Source organism: Adiantum capillus-veneris, chromosome 28 (genome assembly GCF_014529385.1).
Source record: "Adiantum capillus-veneris isolate H3 chromosome 28, ASM1452938v2, whole genome shotgun sequence".
In the NCBI taxonomy this organism is placed as follows: Eukaryota; Viridiplantae; Streptophyta; class Polypodiopsida; order Polypodiales; family Pteridaceae; genus Adiantum; species Adiantum capillus-veneris.
In genome coordinates this window covers 106,401,591-106,420,539 of record NC_140958.1, presented here as the reverse complement: position 1 = coordinate 106,420,539, position 18,949 = coordinate 106,401,591, and the positions used below count along the sequence as shown (strand labels likewise).

General features: G+C 49.2%; 1 protein-coding gene across 4 annotated transcripts in view; it reads right to left on the bottom strand.

Moving 5' to 3' along the window:
• The window catches only part of DPD1 (Polynucleotidyl transferase, ribonuclease H-like superfamily protein), a 191,151-nt gene that overhangs the window by 58,153 nt on the left and 114,049 nt on the right, over positions 1–18,949 (bottom strand). For all 4 annotated transcript variants that reach the window (XM_086504031.1, XM_086504032.1, XM_086504033.1 and 1 more), the window contains exons 14-15: positions 8,821–8,953; positions 8,480–8,647 (exon numbers count right to left, since the gene is read on the bottom strand). In XM_086504031.1, coding sequence (XP_086360157.1) covers positions 8,480–8,647; positions 8,821–8,953 — 301 coding nt within the window. The remainder of the gene's footprint in view (positions 1–8,479; positions 8,648–8,820; positions 8,954–18,949) is intronic.

Genomic DNA, 18,949 nt, shown 5'->3' with positions numbered 1-18,949 from the left:
ACAGCAGACGAGCAAGTTGAAGAGCCTTTTGGCTGTTTCCTTGTTGCTTTCAAGCATTCACCTGGTTGCCATCCTGTTGTTGTGAAGGCTTTTTTGTTATGCCATCATGATGGAGCTTAACCTTAATTGCGGTGTTACTCAGGCTTATGGTCATCCCTCCTTTCGAGAATAGTCTTGTTGCAAAAAAGTGTTGCAAGATTCATCTGCAACTGCAAGCAGGGACCAGTTCATTTTCCTCTCACTATGGTTATGGAGGATAAAGATGTGCTGGATCCAAACAAAGCATATCTCTTTGTTGTGAAGCTTCATTCTATTTTGCCAATTGGGATTCTTGGACTATGCAATCATACTCGGTTCCTGCCTATTCAAAGGCTTAAGGCGTTTGCAAGCAGTACAATGTTTTTAACCCCACTTTTGAGGCATGTAAGGTCATGGTTGGGCCTAGCTCAGGAGAGATGTACGGATGCAGTACCTAGTGGTTTTCTTTCACAATTTTTTCAATATTCCTCTCACTGAGATGGTGAGCGGTCTTGTGGCGGGCAACCTGTAGCAGGCTACAGTGTCACTTTCACAGGACACACAGTTAGTACAATTTGTCTAGGCTGGTTCACACTCGATGGACTCCTTGGGCTGGGTTGGGCAGTGACACGTGGCAGCAGAGATACGGACTGGTCTAGTGGACATCGTGGCCAGGTCACCACCTCCACCCAGTCTGGAGATAGACTTAGATGGCTGACATTTATGAGCCGTTGGTGGCTCTTTATGGTGATACATGTGAGTAGAGTAGCTGTTGGGTCACGATCATCTTCTTCACATCTGGTCCAGCGTCGTCGTCTAGAGAGAGTCTATACACACAGCACGTCTTCACCATCCCTACACATCTGAGCCTCAACACCCCATTGTACTTGTGAGTCCTGGGCTGGAGCAGAGTGTGCTGCCACGCCAGAGTCTGTATCAGTTCTTTGAGATAGTTGACTCATATGTTGTGGTCTACTGTTGTTGTGTCTCTGTGAGCTCAGTCGTTGTCTACTGTTCCTTTGTTCCAGTCTGTTCTGAGTGAGATTGTCACGCACATTGCACTGAGGAGCACCCACTGTAGAGAGCACGACACACTATCCGCGCTACAGACTGGCTAGCCTCTCCTCTCATCAGGCTCTCTCTGTGTCTATGCAGCTCGAGCAAAAACAAACCCAGGCATCTTTGATCCTCGTACCGCATGACTCTAGAGAATGGTCCAAAGCCCTCTCTGAACAAGCAATGGAAGTGGCCTCGTATCTCGTAGTAGACGGGGCAGTGGCATGTGTAGTGCAACTCTGTCTCAGGCTCGATGTCACACAGGGGGCATGTCCTGGCCTCTGCTGGTACTGCACTGTACCTCCCAGTGTCGATCTGTAGCTGGTGTGAAGATGTGCGTATCTGGCCAGTAGCACATCGTACCCCATGAGACAAGTGGGTGTCCATGTATCTAGGCCTCGTCACAAAACCATCCTCTGTCAGCTGGAGGAGATGCTCTCTGTAGAAAGCCATCTTCGTGCCCAGCTCCTATGCTGGCTGTATCCATGTCTTCTTGGTGTCTAGCTGAGTCAAGTCCTGGCAGATGAGCCTGGTGATGTAGGACTGTGTGAGAGTCAGAGAGGGCGCATCCAGTGAGTACAAGAATGGAGGCAATCTGTCTATGCTAAACCCATGCGCTTGAAACCATGATGTCATCTCCCCATACCAGCATGTTGTATCTCCTTGCATGGTAACTGTCACAGAGAGAGAGAGAGAGAGAGAGAGAGAGAGAGAGAGAGAGAGAGAGAGAGAGAGAGAGAGAGAGAGAGAGAGAGAGCACTTTGCTGCAGTTTGTTAGATGGCATCAACTCAAGGATTGAGAGAGAGAGAGAGAGAGAGAGCCCTTGCCTGCAGGTTGTTGCTCGAGGATTATTATAGAGAGAGAGAGAGAGAGAGAGAGAGAGAGAGCACCGACCCAAAGCACCCGGAGGAGCTCAGCTCGAGGAGGCACCCGAAGACCTCAACTCGAGGAGCAGGCATGGCAGGGGCCGCAAGGGTGTGGCATTGTAGACGTGGCAGGTTGCAACAAATCAGACGTGCCATTGCAGCAACTCCGAGTTCGCCTAAACATTTCGCCAACAAACAGTTTGATAACTGACTTCGAGTAGTAGCAGGTACGAGGGTTGCACACAAGGCATTTCGGAGGTGAGGGCTGATGCGAGCAGGCAATGTGTAGGGACGTGCATAACGAACAACAAAGGGGGACGAAGGAGGCCATGCACAGACGCAGAGCTCACAGGGCGACGGCGGAGGAGGCCATGGGTAGAGGCGGCAAAGGCGATAGCTGCCGCAAGTAGGCAGAGGTGCAGGTAGACCAGTGGATGCCCATGGAGCGGGCAAACGTAGGCAAAAGAAACGGTAGCTGAGGACCCTACGGATTCGTTGGCCCACAAATCGATGGCTATTCAAACTCTGGCCGTCTCTCTCTCTCTTTTTCCGCACAGATTCTGTCCCTCTCACTGAGCACACTCAGAATGCACGTTACATTGGCGGAGGTGAGCCGGATCAAGGAGCACATGCCACGTGTTGGGGGGGGGGGGGGGGGGGGGGGGGGGGGGGGGCGGGGACCGGAATCCCTCCCCCTTTTACAATTGTATAGAGTTGTATTGTGCAATAATCTCTCTCTCAAGCTCTACACTAACCGCTCCAAAGCATGCCATTAGCATGAATGGCACACTAATCCACCCACCTTAACCCTATAACTGGTATCAGAGCATGGCTTAGATTAGCATTTCCTAATCTATTTTAGATCCTAAGCATCCTCACTATGCTAAATTGCAGTGGCCCTCTCTCCCTTAGCTATTGCAATTGCTAATTCAATACCCCTTTTGCATTGCATGTTAATATGGCGCTAATCACATCGTTAAATTTTTCCTCTTTTGAAATCCTTTGGTAATAGGAAATGTACGATTCGTGCCACTACCCATACTAATTGATTACGAAGAGAATTAAACGATTGTTCATATTTGCATCGTGATTGGCGTATTATTAGTATCAATAATTAGATCTCAATTTTACGCATTTTATGTGCATATTTGGCTTCGATGTACCGCAAATTTGAAAGCTCACTTTGATTGCTCAAGTGGTGCATGCTCATAATGAATAATTTTGAGCCCTCAAGCTTTTGAATTATCAGAGGATAAGTCGTTTAATTGGCCTTCCATGTGTGTGTATGTGTGTGTGACAGAGAAAGAAAGTAGTGCGTGTGTTACTTTTCGTGGGAGCCACTCCCAAATAAAACAAAAGGAGTTTGGCGTAGAGTCTTTTTCCGCATCATCGACAAGAGACTGTCGCAAGTCGCAACCCGTGGCACTTTACCCTTCCGCCCACTGCATCCTTGCGTCGGCTTCCATTGCGCTCCTGACATCAGAAGGTACACACTATCGTCGTCTCTTGCACTCCGCGCTTGCCCAACCTCACTACACGAGCTGGCACTTAACCACCTACAACTAGGAATCCCATTTTCAAGCCAAGCTTGTGATCACCTCCTTTTGGCCTCTCAGAACCAGCGATTGCCAAGTTGCTTGGCTCCTACCTCTGCACACGGTCGTCAGTGCTCTTCCCCTTCTCGACCCGATTGCCCTCATGCTGCCTGCACTTGGCCCCACCACCTTTACACAACCACACTCCCAAGCCATTGGCTCATTGCTGTGCATCCTCATCACCAGCGCAACCACCTGCCTGCTACGGCTTGCAAAGTTGCACCCCTTCGTCAGCAACTCAAATCCGGCTTGCAGAGAAGCGCGAGCCTTACAAAAAACGCCGAGCCTTCGCCGACTGTGTTGCCCGCTACCCATCCAATCTCCATTGAAGCCTTGCAAATTACCTGTAGCAACGCGGCCCCCACTGTCGGCCTCGGCCCTCCCCTCACTGGTTCTCGCTCACCAACTTGCCTGCGCAGTGCGGCCTCATCATCGTCGCCACCAAAGCTTACTTAAGTCAAAGGCTATTAATTTTACAAAAGCTTTTGTAATTGCCTTTTTCTAAGAGGCTCATCACACAGAGAGTTCAAGTCACACACTCAAAGGGTCAGACAAGCAAAGCCCATCCTCTAGAAGGGGGTTTTCCCGCCTGCTGAATGAAAGTCACCGACCTGCCAAGAAGCTAGTCCGAGATATTCTGTCTGCCTTCAAAGTCTCAAAGGTTAAGGGCACCTTCCTATTGGGTAGCGACTGTCGATCTTTACCACTTAAGAGCCCTTTCACACATCAACAAGAAGGCACTACTCCCAAAAAAAAAAAACATTGCCCTCCACAAGAGGCTCTTTCTACAGATTAGCCATACATGTGATGAAGCACATTCAAGCACATGTTTATCTCATGAAGAAGATCAACATCAACATGAAAATGATAAAGACAACGTCAACACAAGATATCGACCACAATCACAACATCCAGATAGAGAGATGCCAGTTAGGGAACTTTCTCCAACACATTCAAAATAATCCTTTTGCATAGCATAAATAATTTGAGGGTTTTTTTTCCACGTGGTTTTTCCCTCTATTGTACATATATGTGCATTTATCTTCCTTTGCATTTTCACAATCTGCATTGGATCAAAACATTAAAAAAAAAATCCTCCAACAAACAACAAATGAAATGTGGTATGGCATTCTCTCAAATGTACCTTACCCTCTATTTGTGCCAGGGAAGGCTTGTGTGTGCCTACACCCTGATATTTTGTGTGCCTACATCCTGTATCTAGGGGAGGTACATTTGTGTTCAAGGAGAGGCTTGTGAATTGGGTGACTCACCCTAATGTGTTTTGAGGGGAGGATTGTGTGAGTGATATGCAACCAAACCCACATAGGAGAGGATTGTTGGGATGCGAGGTTTTGTTGCATCTCTTGTATGAACAATCTCTTCCACCTAGAAAAGTCCTATGCCAATAACCCATGTGAAGAACCCCTTACAACCCATGTGTAAAGAAAAGCCACTTGTGTTTGTGCATAGGCAGCCACATCTTGTGCTAATGTGTCAGAAGACTATCTCTTTTGTATGAGCCTATATAGAGGCACATCCTGCTGAACAGATGTAAGTTTTTATCATTTAAAATTATACTCTATTGTATTGTGCAATAGTCTATCTCTCAAGCTCTACACTAACCTCTCCATAGCATGCCATTAGCATGAATGGCACACTAATCCACCCACCTTAACCCTACAGCCCAAAAAACTCCCTAGTAACTCGATCACCCACCTAAATCCATTGAGATGCCTGTCGATGGAAGACAAACTCATGACGCCGCTCCTCAATGCTAGTCAACTCCTGCCTAGCCTGTTGCATCTGCTCCTCCAACCATGGGCTGTCTTGATGCTGCTCTTGTATCCTCTGTAAGGAAACAATTCCCTGTCGAAGACGCTTCTCACCCTTCCTAGTTGCAACCAAACGAGCTGCTAACTCCTAAAGGAAGAAGCGACTAAGCTCTGCCAGTCCAAAGGCCACTCTACCAACAGGGGTGTGCCGCGAGTCCAAACTCTTTGCTCAAAGTGCCTACTCTCGCCCTCAAAGCTTTGGATCCAAACAAAACCGCTTGGGGATGCCTAGCATCACATCCCCCCTCCTCTGTCTGTCATTGTGAGAATCACTGGCACATGGTCAAAAAAAGTCGTCCCTACAAGGATGCAAACAAATCCCCCCATGTCACAAAAGTGGCCACTGGCGTAGAAGCGATCTATCCTAGATAGATTCACTCCTCCAACCCTGCGATCAGAGCGAGAGAAAGACAAGCTATCTGGGGGTCTCACAAAACCTGAGTGCTGCCAAACATCAGAAACCCTCAGTCATACATAGCCGCTTCCAAGCTGCCAACTCAGCTCCGTGCATCATAGCATGGCCACCTTCTATCCTATCACAGGGGTCCTCCAACATGTTGAAGTCTCTCCCAACACACCACTACTCTACATGCGGCAGAGACTCAACAACATAAGACCAAAATTCTGCTCGTACACTTGCCACATTGGGCGCATATATGTTCAAGAAACCCATGAGGCAACCCTGAATCTGCATACCTCTGCCCACAATGGCATGCTGCCAAGAATCAGCAATAGTCATACATACCCCTCCCTGGATACCTCCAGGTCCAAAATGCAACTGACCAAAACCTCTCATAGCGACCACGCAAAATGTGACCACATCGTCGAATGCGGCTCTCAGAGAGATGATGCTCCTGTAGCATAAGAATATCAATCTCACCACCCACAAGGCATCACTAAAGCTCCTGACGCAACCGACCCCTCTGACGCTGAAACAGGCGCCCTCCTAATCCCTACACATTCCATGAGACGATCCTCATGGGGTCAGTGAGAGAAAACAGAATCTGCAACAATAGCCAACCTCGCTATCTTTGAGGCCGGTTTGGATGGGGAGTAATCCGCATCCGAGCGACCTCTAGACAAGCGCGTCTAGAATGACTTTCCCACCCAGGCCTAGGCCGAGCATGCAGCCCATAGGGCTACATCTTCTATCCAAGAATCCTCATGTACAAATAGAAAGTAGGAAGGGCACTGAGTGTCAGCAAACAAATGCACCACAATGTGCCTGCAACCTGTTGCATACGGTGGCATCACGCTGAACTTGGCTAAAGGCCAAAGTGTCTGTACCAGATCTGTCACCCCTCGGTTCCCTGTGTGGTGTGAGAACTTAGTGGCCTCAATCTGGTGCCAGTCAAGCACTGTGTGCAAGGTCCACTCTATAGGATCCCTGTTGCACAACGGAAAGGAGAAAACTACCGCTCTGCAAGAAAGAGGATGTGGATTCAAAAGCAAGCCTTCTCCAGATCGGGAGAAGAATAACCTAGAAACCGTGTCAAGTTATAGTCGAAAAGTCCCATCGTCTGCGAATGCCAAAGCTAGTCAAACCCCGAGGGACTGCTGCAAAAGGGGAAGTCTGAAAAGCACTACCAAGAGAACGCATCGTTGCATACATGTGTCCAATTCCCTGCGTCTGAGGAGTGAGGGAGGGGTCGGGAGATGAGGCTATGGGCCCCACTAGGGAGAGAGGAGGAGCGGGAGGTGGGGGGGAGGGAGGAGGCGGGGGAGGCAGAGCGGTAGCGTCTGAGGAGGGAGGAGGGGGAGGTGGTGGAGGCAGCAGAGGTGAAGAGGATGGAACCTCCTCAAGGGGGTCATGTTGAATAGGGTCAAAATGGTTCCCTGTTGAAACCCAATGCTGCTGAGTTGTAGGATGTTGGCCACCAAGGGGAGGAGAGCAAGCAACCAGGCGAGTTGTAGGATGGCGGTCACCAAAACTCCAAAACTATCCGGAACATGGAACCAATCCTACGGAGAAGAGGGAGGTACTCCCTCCTCAAGCCTGAGAAGCAAACCGAAATAGGCAAGTCGGCCTCCTCCTCAAGCACATCTCTAGTAGAGTCAAACCATGATACCATTGTCTGCAGTAAGCTCGAGCTGCTCGGATGCCGAGCGGGCTCATTGAAATCACCTTGGCCGTCATCTTTGGAGACTCGAACTCTATCTGGTAGTGCCCTCTCCCGAGGATCTTGCCCACATCGGAGAGGAGGCCGGCCTGAAATAAATCTCGAACCTCACCCTGACTGGGCCGAGTGCCAATGATCTTGCAGATAAGCAAAGTGGTCTGCAAGCGTTCCACTTCGGCCATCAAGCTCGCTTGCTCTTCTGTCGAAAGAGCAAGTCGAAGGGTCGGCTCTGCGGTGTCGGGCGAGGGGGCTTCTGTAGAGTCCCTCTGAGGTGGAGCAAAAGCCGCCATTCTGGGTCAACTGCTGAATCGAGGAGGGCGTCGGCGCCGAGGCGCTTACAAGGAGGCTCAATTAACAACCTATCTGCAAGCTGAGAAGCGTGACACGAGGGAGGGGGGGGGGGGGGGGGGGGGGGGGGGGGGGGGGGGGGGGGGGGGCGGGGGGGGGAAGGGGAACCCGCGATGCAGAGGCGGGCGGGGCGACAGGGCACCACGGGGGCGGGAGAGAGGGCTGCGCGCTGAGGGGGCGCCAGGGCGAGAAGGGGGGAACCTTCAGCGACGGCGGGAGCAGCATACGGCAGCAGCGAGCTTGTATGTTGTGGACCGTATTTTTGAAGGAAGGTGGGGCGTTTTTTCGCCCAATGACATTTTCTTGTAGATGAAAAATACCCCATGGAGTCACAAAAGCAGTCTTGATCTGCTCAAGGGGACCTGATTCAATCTGTCAACCCCCAGGAGAGGAGAGCAAGCAACCAGGGTTGAGGCAAACTCCTTTGATGAGAGAATAGCAATAAAAGGACCTTGGATGAAGTCCTAAACACGACCTGCACCTCAACAGTCAACGCAGTAGTCAATTAATCCCTGATTGTGTGAGTGATGTAGGAGCATCTAGTTAGTCGCGCTATCATACGTCGCTGAGAGAGTAACTGAACCATGTCTCTTACCTTTTGCCTAACTCCTATTCAAGCAAGTAACACTTTTATGTCAGTTACCTTCAAGGATGAAAGTCCTGTACGATCCCGTTCAAGTTTCTCAAAATCCTTCAAAGATGCATCTAAAGTGTGTATTTCTTTTCTAAGTTCGTTTAGGGCCTCATCAGCATCCTCTTTTACTATATATCCAGCTTGTATGATTGAGGAAGCCCCCACGTCAATATAATTCTGTCAGCAAAAAAGCAAAATGAGAATTATTACACAAGCAAGCTGTTCAAAAAATTTCAGCTAGCAATAGAAGTGAATGAAACACTTCATAGCTTGCCACCAAGATTTAAGCAGTTAGTACAGCACAATGAACCTTTTCACGCACTTTGCAAGAAAACTGAAACTGTATATACCTGAAGTTTCTGCCCCAATTTAAGAAGATTGATATCACATCTCAAAGAGCCAAAATAAGGATTGAGATGCGCCTCCAATCTAGAACGCAGAGTCTGAAGTATTCTTATTGATTGCCCCATAGCAAGAAGGTCCCTGATACACAGATCATAAAGTAATTCCTTGGCAATTACCATGACAAGATCAATAACCTTTCAACCCCCATACCGATTACTCTTATTTCTGCAAAGATAATATATGAAGTACAAACATAGTGTGACTAGTTAATTTTCGGTTATCTTCCACAATGATTAAAGTTTGCACATGTCTATACAATGTGTCTTGCTTGTGCACATGTGCGTTTGTACGTGCACACACAATCTCATGTATGCATACATGAATAAACATTAAACACTGGCATATATCAAAATGTGCTGATGATTTGCATGTTAAAATTGCTCATATGCCATGATAAGATACTTTAGACAACAGAGCTCTTTGGCATGCCCCCAACAGGCCAACGACCTCAGATCCTCCAAGGCACCTGCTAGCAGATGCTGGTCGATCATGGCCATTTAGCCCATTGGGAGAATATACTTTCAAGTGGAGTAAGCTGTTGATTGTTGCAGTGATTGCCCAGAGCCCTCTTATGTTCAAGATGCCACTGTGAAAATCTGTGCTACTTCAAAGCCTTTGAAGACTGTGGATCTGCCAGGTGCACCTGCTAGCAGATGCTCGTCAGTCACGGACATTTAGCCCATGGGGGAAAGATACTTTCATGTGGAGTATGCTGTTGGTTGTTGCGGTGATTGCCCAAAGCCCTCTCAATGTCCAAGATGCCACAGTCGAATCTGCGCTACTTAAAAGCGCTTTGAGGCATACCAGGAACGGAAATTTGGAACGCAGAATGGGGAATAGAAACGGGCATGAAATGTTATTCCCTGTTACAGATACTCGCGTCTAAAACACGGAATGGGGATTCCAAACGGGAAATTGGAATGGGAACCACAAACGGAAGCCTGAAACTGGCCATTCCCTGTAACATGCTTTGAAGATTGAATCCTCCTCCTAATGTCATCCAACTTTCAGCTGTTGGTAAGCTTACAAGGCCTTCGATAAAATTATAAACCACTTTTCCCTACCTCGTATAAATATGGAGGATTCTCTACATAGCACTTAAGACTAATGGTATCCCTTTGGTGAGAGTCACCAATTCTCAAGGGTGTGGTTTATGTAAATGCATGGGTATTTGGACTGCGATTGCAGCCATCAACCAGAGGCAATTTGAAACCGCCCCGTAGGGCGGTAGACTTTGGCTTTCACCCGAAACATTACTTTAAGGTGTAACACACAGAGAAACCTTGTAGAAGGAACCTCTAATGGGAATTAACACTTCAAAGCACACATGGCTCGGAAGCTAGAATGCTCCGAGCAGACGCCGACCACCTGTAGGCCCCAAAAACTGGGGTAAAGTTCACGTGTATAGATCACACCTCATCTGGCAAAATTTCGGCAACATAACGGTCCTAAAACTCGCCCTGAACAAATCCCCCTGCTGGAACTCGCTTCCAAGGACATAAACCCTCTGTTTTCAGCCCAAAAACAGCAATTACAGCTCGTTGTTTTTACCATGTTTTCAGCCCTAAACAGTCCCGGAACTGTCCTCTAACAGCGGGGCACTGTTCCCAATGCTTTTGGCATCCATACGGCTGCAAAACAGTCCAAAAACAACGCATAGCCAGCACTGAAAATGCACATGTTAGGTGAGGTTATCACCCTCACCGGTGCTTGCTTTTGGAGTAGCAGTTAGCTACTCATGTGCTACTCATGTTCCTGCTCAAAGAGGCTCGGGGGAGAGAGAGCAGTGTAGAGTGTGCAGGACATCACTTCTTGCACTACACTGTACATGAGAGGGAAAGCTTGCACAGAATAGCTTTGGTACCTGCAACAATCCACCATACGGCTGAAAAATGCAACCCCCACGTTTATTTTAACGCTTCTCTCTCGCTCAAAGTGGAAAATGCCCAAAAATGTGCCAAGTGGCACTCATGCATGGTTTTTCCATTTTGTACCTTCCGGTCTAAAAAAATCTCAACCGGTTGCTCAGTTGACTTTGCAGCAACGTAATAAAATGTTCCCCTTGTCATTCTGAAGCTAATGACGCGAACAGATTTCGTGGCCCAAAATAGCAGTTTCCTAAAGTTTAGGAGATACTTCCATTGGACTCTCACCGATCATTTGACCATCTTTCACCACTCGAACACGTCCAAAAATGCAATGTAGCCCAATTCTTGGGTGATTTTCTCTGGGTGACCCCACCTTGTCACTGTGCCTCGATGGAGTTAATTTCCTACTATCCACCAACTTATCAAGTGCGGCGAGGGAACCTAGATGACTTTGAACTGAGCCTAAACACCCTTTTACTACTAGAATTCCAGTGCCGATCAGCTTCCTGTCTGCGGGTGAAACTACTGTTTCACACTGGCCATAGAATGTCCGGCCATTTGCAACTTCAAAAAGACGGTCTCAAAAATTAAACGAAAATCATTGGAAAGAAACCAACAACTAAGGTTAGCAATTGCCACGTCCTCGTGACACAATTTTTGTCCCCAATACAAAAAAGAAGACGACACGTGGACAAGCAAGGTCGCAACCTCTTGACTAGGAATCGCAATCACCTTGCCATCATACCATTGAGGTGGTGTGGCAGATGGTGCTATTGGGCAAAACAAGCCAATTCTTGCTACAGGACATGCTATTTAGTAGTAATGGAATTCTAGACGGAACCACATTGATATTCTCCATGCACATAGCAAGAAGCATACCCCACTGACCCAGCTACGAATACAGCCTTATGGTCAAGTCCATGGAACACAGATTGTGGATTCCAGTATGGTACTACGACACAGCATTATGATCAAATTCATGGAGGGTGCAAAAGGCTATCGAGGGGAGCAACATCTCAGAATTCTATAGTTGAAATTTAAAGTATCTACATGGAAATTGGTCTTCTACTGCAGTATGTTGAGAGAGGGAAAGATAATCGAGCGCATCAGAAGTTTGGCTATTGTCTTCAAGCCAGAGGCCCAGCTTATCAATTTTGTGGTGGCTTGATAAGAAGAACCTATCAATTGTTATCCATGTCATACTTAAAATTTATTAGTTTAGCAACTATCCCAAAATTGGGAGGCTACTAGGGTAGGGAAGTCATTGGTCGAGGTCTATAGATTGGAACTAGTAGCAAAGATATAGGGGCATAGGGCAAAAGGACAAGCTAAGTTGCATGAATACTACTTTCACCTTGAACCACATCCTCAACAATGGAACCGGTTGTTATCTACATATTGTAGCCAATAACTGACCTACCATGAGTAGCCCCTTAATTGTGAAGGGGTCTAATGTTTTTTTTCTTTTTTTCGAGAAAAAGATCCTTCTATTAGTTACTGAAACTGCCCATAGGGCTACAACCACCTCTTCAAGAGAGGGCTACAACAACCATGGTGGGAGACTCTCCCAATGAAAAAACCCGCATATGTACAATGGGGCTAAATCAAGAAATGGGGGGAGGGAAAAGTCACACAGGTGGTCGGTAGTGCCATCGGAGTACACCCTAGACCATGGTGTAGAAAGGCCCAAGACGCCAGAGTCTAAGGAAAGCCTCTCTGCGGTCCCGCATGCGGTCGGAGCTACCCTGTAGTCCCTCGAGCTGTCCTCTGAAAGTGTGGATCAGCTCTAGCCAAAAATCGTGAACAATCTCTGCTGGTGGTACAAGGCGAGCCTAAAAGATGCGGAAGCAACGGGCCCGCCAGATGAACCAGAGTGTCAGGCCACTGACGAGCTCCCAACACTCCTCTCTCTCAATGCACCACTCCTGTGGAGTAAGCTCTGTAGCAGGCTGAAGTGTAGGTCGCCCCTCCTGCATCACTATCATCCTGCTAGTGGAAGATAGCTCAAACTGAAGTGTCGGGCCCGTGAGGGTGGACCAAGCCGCTGCTCCCCAAGTGTATTGTCGAGCCGTGGAGAGAGCAAGCATCAGCCAAAGAACTCATAGCCACACGTGCTGGGCCGAGGGACAGTCCCAAAGACAGTGACGCTGACTCTCCACAAGATGGTCACAAGCTGCACATGCGGTCGAGAGACCACTATGCACTAGCCAGCTCCCAACTGCTGTAGCTCTGTGTGCGACCAGCCACTGAAACAAGGTGACTCGCCTCGGTTGTCTAGAGTCCCACAACCTCTCCCAAATGCTGCCAAGAACTCAGCTGTGAGACCCTCCTCCTGCCAATGAGGTGTTGTAGCGGGGCGGGCCTCTCTGTGCGCTGCTAGTACATGACGTCCCAGTCGAACAGTGTACTGAAAGAACGGGACTCCTGAGTGGTCTACAGAAGAGAAGGGATCCCTCCATAGCCACTCACCAGGATCCCACTGTACTCGTGCCAGTGGACAACACTCCTAAGCCCACAGCCTCCAGTGTCCAGTCTCAAGAGCTGCTGGGTCAAGATCTATGACACAAGTCCTCCCACAGATGCCCACTACTCGGATCCTCTGAAAACAGCACTCTGCCACCTATGGGGCCTCTACTGCAACTCGCTGAAGGCGTCCCCCACCCTGAAGCTCGAAGAAAAGGGATGGAACAGTCTCTGAGCAGGCCCTGACTGAGATGAGAACCTCCAGCCGTGTCAAGGCTCCCATCCACCAGGGTGTTACTGGCTCGAGAGGCGTGAGCCACTCAGCAGGGACTGACTCTAAGATGTCCTGGCACATGCTCTGCACCCCTCTCATGCCCTGTAGCTAGAAACCCTGCACCTCCTCTGACAAACCTGTGAACTCTAACCAGTCACCTAAAGAGCGCGTTGGACCCACTGCCATGGGGCCCTAGGAAACATGAGGCCGACTACCAACCAAGTGGCCTCTCTCAGTGCTAGCCATGGGGTTCCAGACGAGGGGCTGCCGTAGGCACTCCTCCGTGCACGTAGGCTATCTCTGCTCCAGGTCTTGCCGCAAGAGCTCCCAAGATCGAAGCAACCTCACAGCGAAGCGGTCCTCCAGTCTCCTGCTCAAACCAACTCTGCGCATCTCTGTAAAGATCCATCTGGTCGAAGGTTGCCAAGGGCCTCCTGCCTAAGGCACCCTAGCACGAAGCCGCTGTAGCAAGAACTCCTTCCAGGGCTCCTCACCTGGAAGAAGCCCTCTGACGATGAACTTCCCACGAAGGGCTCTGCTCTACTATGCTGGATCAATGATCCCAAGCCCTCCCTGTGAACAAGGAAGAGTGATGACCTGCCAAGCCACTTTGGCTCGGGCTGAGTGTCACGTCCTAACCAAAGGAAGTTCCTGATCAGTCTCTCTACCTGGCTGATACAAGAACTCGAGAAGATCCAGCAAGAAGTGATGTACCACATAGTCGCCAACAACACCTGGTTGGCAACTACTACTCTGCCAGCCAAAGAAAGTCGTGCTGAGCTCCAATGTAACAACTTTCTCGTGATAGACAGGAGAAGGGGAGCAATCTACTGCTCGGGAGACAAGTCCAAACCAACCTGACATCCCAAGTACCGAACTGCAGTTCCTAGGGGAATCCACCTAAAACCCTCTCCTGGCATCCAATCAGACACAGGAGCACTACCAACCGAGAAAGCCACTGTCTTTCTCCAGTTGATCAGTGCGCCCGATGCACAACAGAAGGTCTCCACAGCCTGCTCACATCTGTGAAGGTTGGCCTCCTGGCCATCTAAGTACAAGGCTGAATCGTCGGCAAATTCAGCATCAAGAAGCTCATCTCCCCGAATAGGGAGTGCTAAGCCCCGTAGACCAACTTGCTGCGACACCAAAAACCTGCTCATCGCCTCCGCATAGAACAAAAAGAGGAAGGGGGCAAGAGGACAGCCCTGTCTGACCGAACATGTGAGCATGAAGCGATCACCTCTACCTCTTGCCAAAAGTACCTGACTGTGAGCCTGTCTGTACAAAGCTGACACCCCTCTGATCCAAGCATCTGAGAAGCTCATCCTGCGTAGAGTGCCCTCTAGAAAGTCCCAGTCAACTCTGTCGTATGCCTTCTCAAAATCGAGAAGAAGAATCACTAGGTCCTCACCACGGAGCCGTGCCAGGACAAAAGCCTCCCAGGAAGTAAAGATGTTGTCAAGGATACTGCGTTCCTTGACAAAACCTGTCTGAGTCCTATGTAAAAGGCTCTCTAGAAGTGGCTGAATCCTCAAACTCGGAGCCTTGGCAAGAATTTTGTAGGCTTAGTTGAGGATGGTGATGGGGCGCCACTGTCGAATCTCATCCAAGGAGCCACCCTCCTTGGGAATGAGGTAGATCAGGCCCTCACTCATGCTGTCAGGCATCACTCCTGTGTGCAAAATGTAGTGAAAAGCACTATAGAGATCTCGGCCAAGCACGTCCCAGTACTCCAAGAAAAAACTGGGAGTCAACCCATCCTCACTTGGATTGCTACCACGGGGGAGGGCCCTAAGAGCCGTGTGCAGCTCCTCAAGCAATAGTGGCAGCTCAAGCCTCTGACGTCTCTCTCTCTCTCTCTCTCTCTCTCTCTCTCTCTCTCTCTCTCTCTCTCTCTCTCTCTCTCTCTCTCTCTCTCTCTCTCTCTCTCTCTCTCTCAGAGGCTTGAGCAATCATATTTCAGAGTGTGACAGGCCTACATCGCATATGGGAGCTCCCCCCAGAGAGATATTCGAGATTGGCACTGGATTCCTCCAGACAGTTAGCAGAAGATGGGGTTCACGATTGTTGGTATGCACAAATGCAGACATGGTTTGGGAGACATGGACTACAAATGGATGCACTTCCACCCTTCCAGTATAGCTTGGACTGCCCGCACCTCCAGCTTACGCGCACTGAGCGCAACCGGGTGATCAGATCAGATATTGTGCAGCTGGAAACAGAAAGGACCTGGCAGCGACCTCCAGAGCCATTAGGCACGAAGATGGCCCATTACAGGGACCACTTCTTGCATGTTTCGTTGGAGGGTTTTGTAATTCGGCCAGCATACATGGATGTACATCTCTCACATGGGTTGCGCAGTGCCATTGGGGAGATTCGTACCTCCTCCCATCAACTACGCATCGAGACAGACAGATACATGCAGATGGCCCGGACAGATAGGACATGTCAGCTATGTCACCAAGAGGTGGAATCTAAGGAGCATTACATTTGCCGCTGCACAGTCTATTACGAGATCAAGGGGAGATACCACTGCCTTTTCAGAGAGGGCTTTGGACCATTACGTTGGGTGATGGATTATGAGGACCAGAGATGCCTCGGACTCTTTTTACTAGAGCTGAGGAGGCACAGGGACAGACTATTACAAGACAGTTCTCCACCAGCAGATCGACAGCGCACTATGCGTGACTTCTTCAGTAGAGAGGGAGAGGACCTTGGGACACAGACTCCGTCTATGGATACATCCCCACCCCCAAGACCACGTCCATCGAGGCCTAGAGGAGTCCGTCTTGATCAGGCCACTGCACAGGGTCGTACTCGCCGTCCTCGACCACCCGGGTCTTCGACCTAGACCTCGCCATTTGCACCATATCAGAGCCATCATCGCTTGACATCAGAGACGAGTGCCACCTTTCAGCGGCCTCTCTATACTGGATCTACCCATCTGGGATATCTTGGGATAGAGGACAGGGAGATAAGAGAGTTGATGGTCAGATTTGGATGGGATCAGTCATGTATTTGTACATATTCTCAGTTTTAGCTTAGTTTTAGCTTTGTAGACTCAAACATCACTATGATGTTGAGTAGATCTTTTTTTCTGTTTCAGTAGACGAGAGATGTATTACCAGATGTATGGTTTCTTGTCTCATGGGCCATTTTGGCTCTTTCGAGACGTTAATATCTCTCTCTCTCTCTCTCTCTCTCTCTCTCTCTCTCTCTCTCTCTCTCTCTCTCTCTCTAGATGGGAAGGTCTGGATTCTGTTTACAAGTTACAAAAAGAACTTTGTGTCAATAAGGTACAGGGAAACATTTTTGTGTTTTACTACCTTTAGTAGCAGCAAAGCAATAGAGGCATAGGGTAAAACAACAAGCTTGCTTCACCTTGAATAACATCTTCAGCATGGAGCCTCCAAAGGGCTGTAAAACACAAAGTGCAACAAAAGAATGTTGTCTAGTCTTCCCTGCAGCATTTTGACACCAAGTTCTTATGATTTGTAACCTGTGAATGGAATTAAGCCCTTCACACACAAAGCAAAAGAAAGAGGAGGGGGGAAAGAACCGACACCAGCTTGGCACCCACTTCTCTACTTCCACTTGTAGCAAACTATTGGACAATTTTTTTTTATAGAAAAAGATCCTTCTATTAGTTAATGAAAACTGCCCATAGGGCTACATCCACCTCTGCAAGAGAGGGCTACAACAAGCATGGTGGGGAGACTCTCCCAATGAAAAAACAGCATATGTACAATGGGGCTAAATCAAGAGATAGGAGGAGGGAAAAGCCACACAGGTGGACAGTAGTGCCATCTGAGCACCCCCTGGACCATGGAGTAGAACGGCCCAGGGCGCCAGAGTCGAAGGAAAGCCTCGCGGCGCTCCCGCATGCGGTCGGAGCTGCCCTGTAGTCCCTCAAGCTGTCCTCTGAGAGTATGGATCAGCTCTAGCCAAAAGTCACGAACAGTCTCTGCTGGTGGTACAAGGCGAGCCTCAAAGATGCGGAAACAACAGGCCCGCCAGATGAACCAGAGAGCTAGGCCGCTGATGAGCTCCCAACACTCCGCTCTCTCACTGCTCCACTCCTGTGGAGTAAGGTCTGTAGCAAGCTGGAGTGTAGGTCGACCCCCCTGTATCACTATCATCCTGCTGGTGGAAGATAGCTCAAACTGAAGTGCCGGGCCCGTGAGGGTGGACTAAGCCGCTGCCCCCCAAGTGTACTGTCGAGCCGTGGAGAGGGCAGGCATCAGCCGAAGAACTCGTAACCACACCTGCTGGGCCGAGGGACAGTCCCAAAGACAGTGACGCTGACTCTCCACCAACTGGTCACAGGCTGTACATGCGGCCGAGAGACCACTATGTACAAGCCAGCTCCCTACTGCTGTGGCTCTGTGTGCAACCAACCACTGGAACAAGGTGACGCGCCTCGGCTGTCTGGAGTCCCACAGCCTCTGCCAAAAAGCTGCCAAGAACTCAACTGTGAGACCCTCCTCCTGCCAATGACGTGCTGCAGCGGGGCGGGCCTCACTCTGTGCTGCAAGTATATGACGTCCAAGCCAAACAGTGTACTGAAAGAAAGGGACTCCTGGGCGGTCTGCAGAAGAGAATGGGTCCCTCCATAGCCACTCACCAGGATCCCACTGTACTCGTGCCAGTGGACAACACTCCCAAGCCCATAGCCTCCAGTGTCCTGTCTCAAGAGCTGCTGGGTCAGGGTCTATGACGCAAGTCCTCCCACAGATGCCCACAACTCGGATCCTCTGGAAAGGCCAGCCAATGAGAAGAGAGTGGTGGACACACTCTATGTCTTCAAAAATGTAGGGGGACAAAGTAGTCTTACACTTCTTAAATGGGCTCTTACCTAGTGAGAAGGTGGGGTGGGGTGTGGGGGGGGGGGGGGGGGGGGGGGGGGGGGGGGGGGTTTGAAGGAGTATGAGCGACAGTGCGACGCGAGAGAGAGTGCAAGAAGAAGAGCACGATGATATGTTGAACTCGCTCTGTTGTAATGTACAGAGCATAGTGAGTTCTTATTAGGTTTTTACAAAAGAATATGTGTACATACCTGACGGCCCGCCCACTTACCTGGGTGACCACATTGGGCTTTATACCCCAAGAACCTCCCACTTAAAGTCCAATGTGGTACTTTAAGTATGAGAGAAGCTACTATACAAGCTAATATAGAAGAGATGTAGAGAAGTGATGTACTACCCTACACCTAACTGCTTGCGAAAATGTGCAAAGCTCTCTGAGGGAAGTCCTTTTGTAAGTAGATCAGCAGGATTTTCTGTGGTGTGAACTTTGACAAGCTGAATTTGCTTATCCTCTAGCATTTCCCTGATGAAATGATACTTCACATCCACATGCTTTGTCTTTGAGTGATAAACTGGATTGCGAGCCAATTGTATAGCACTCTGACTATCACAATATAACTCAGGCATCTCTTCTTTGATTCCCAAATCTGTTACTAGTCGATTA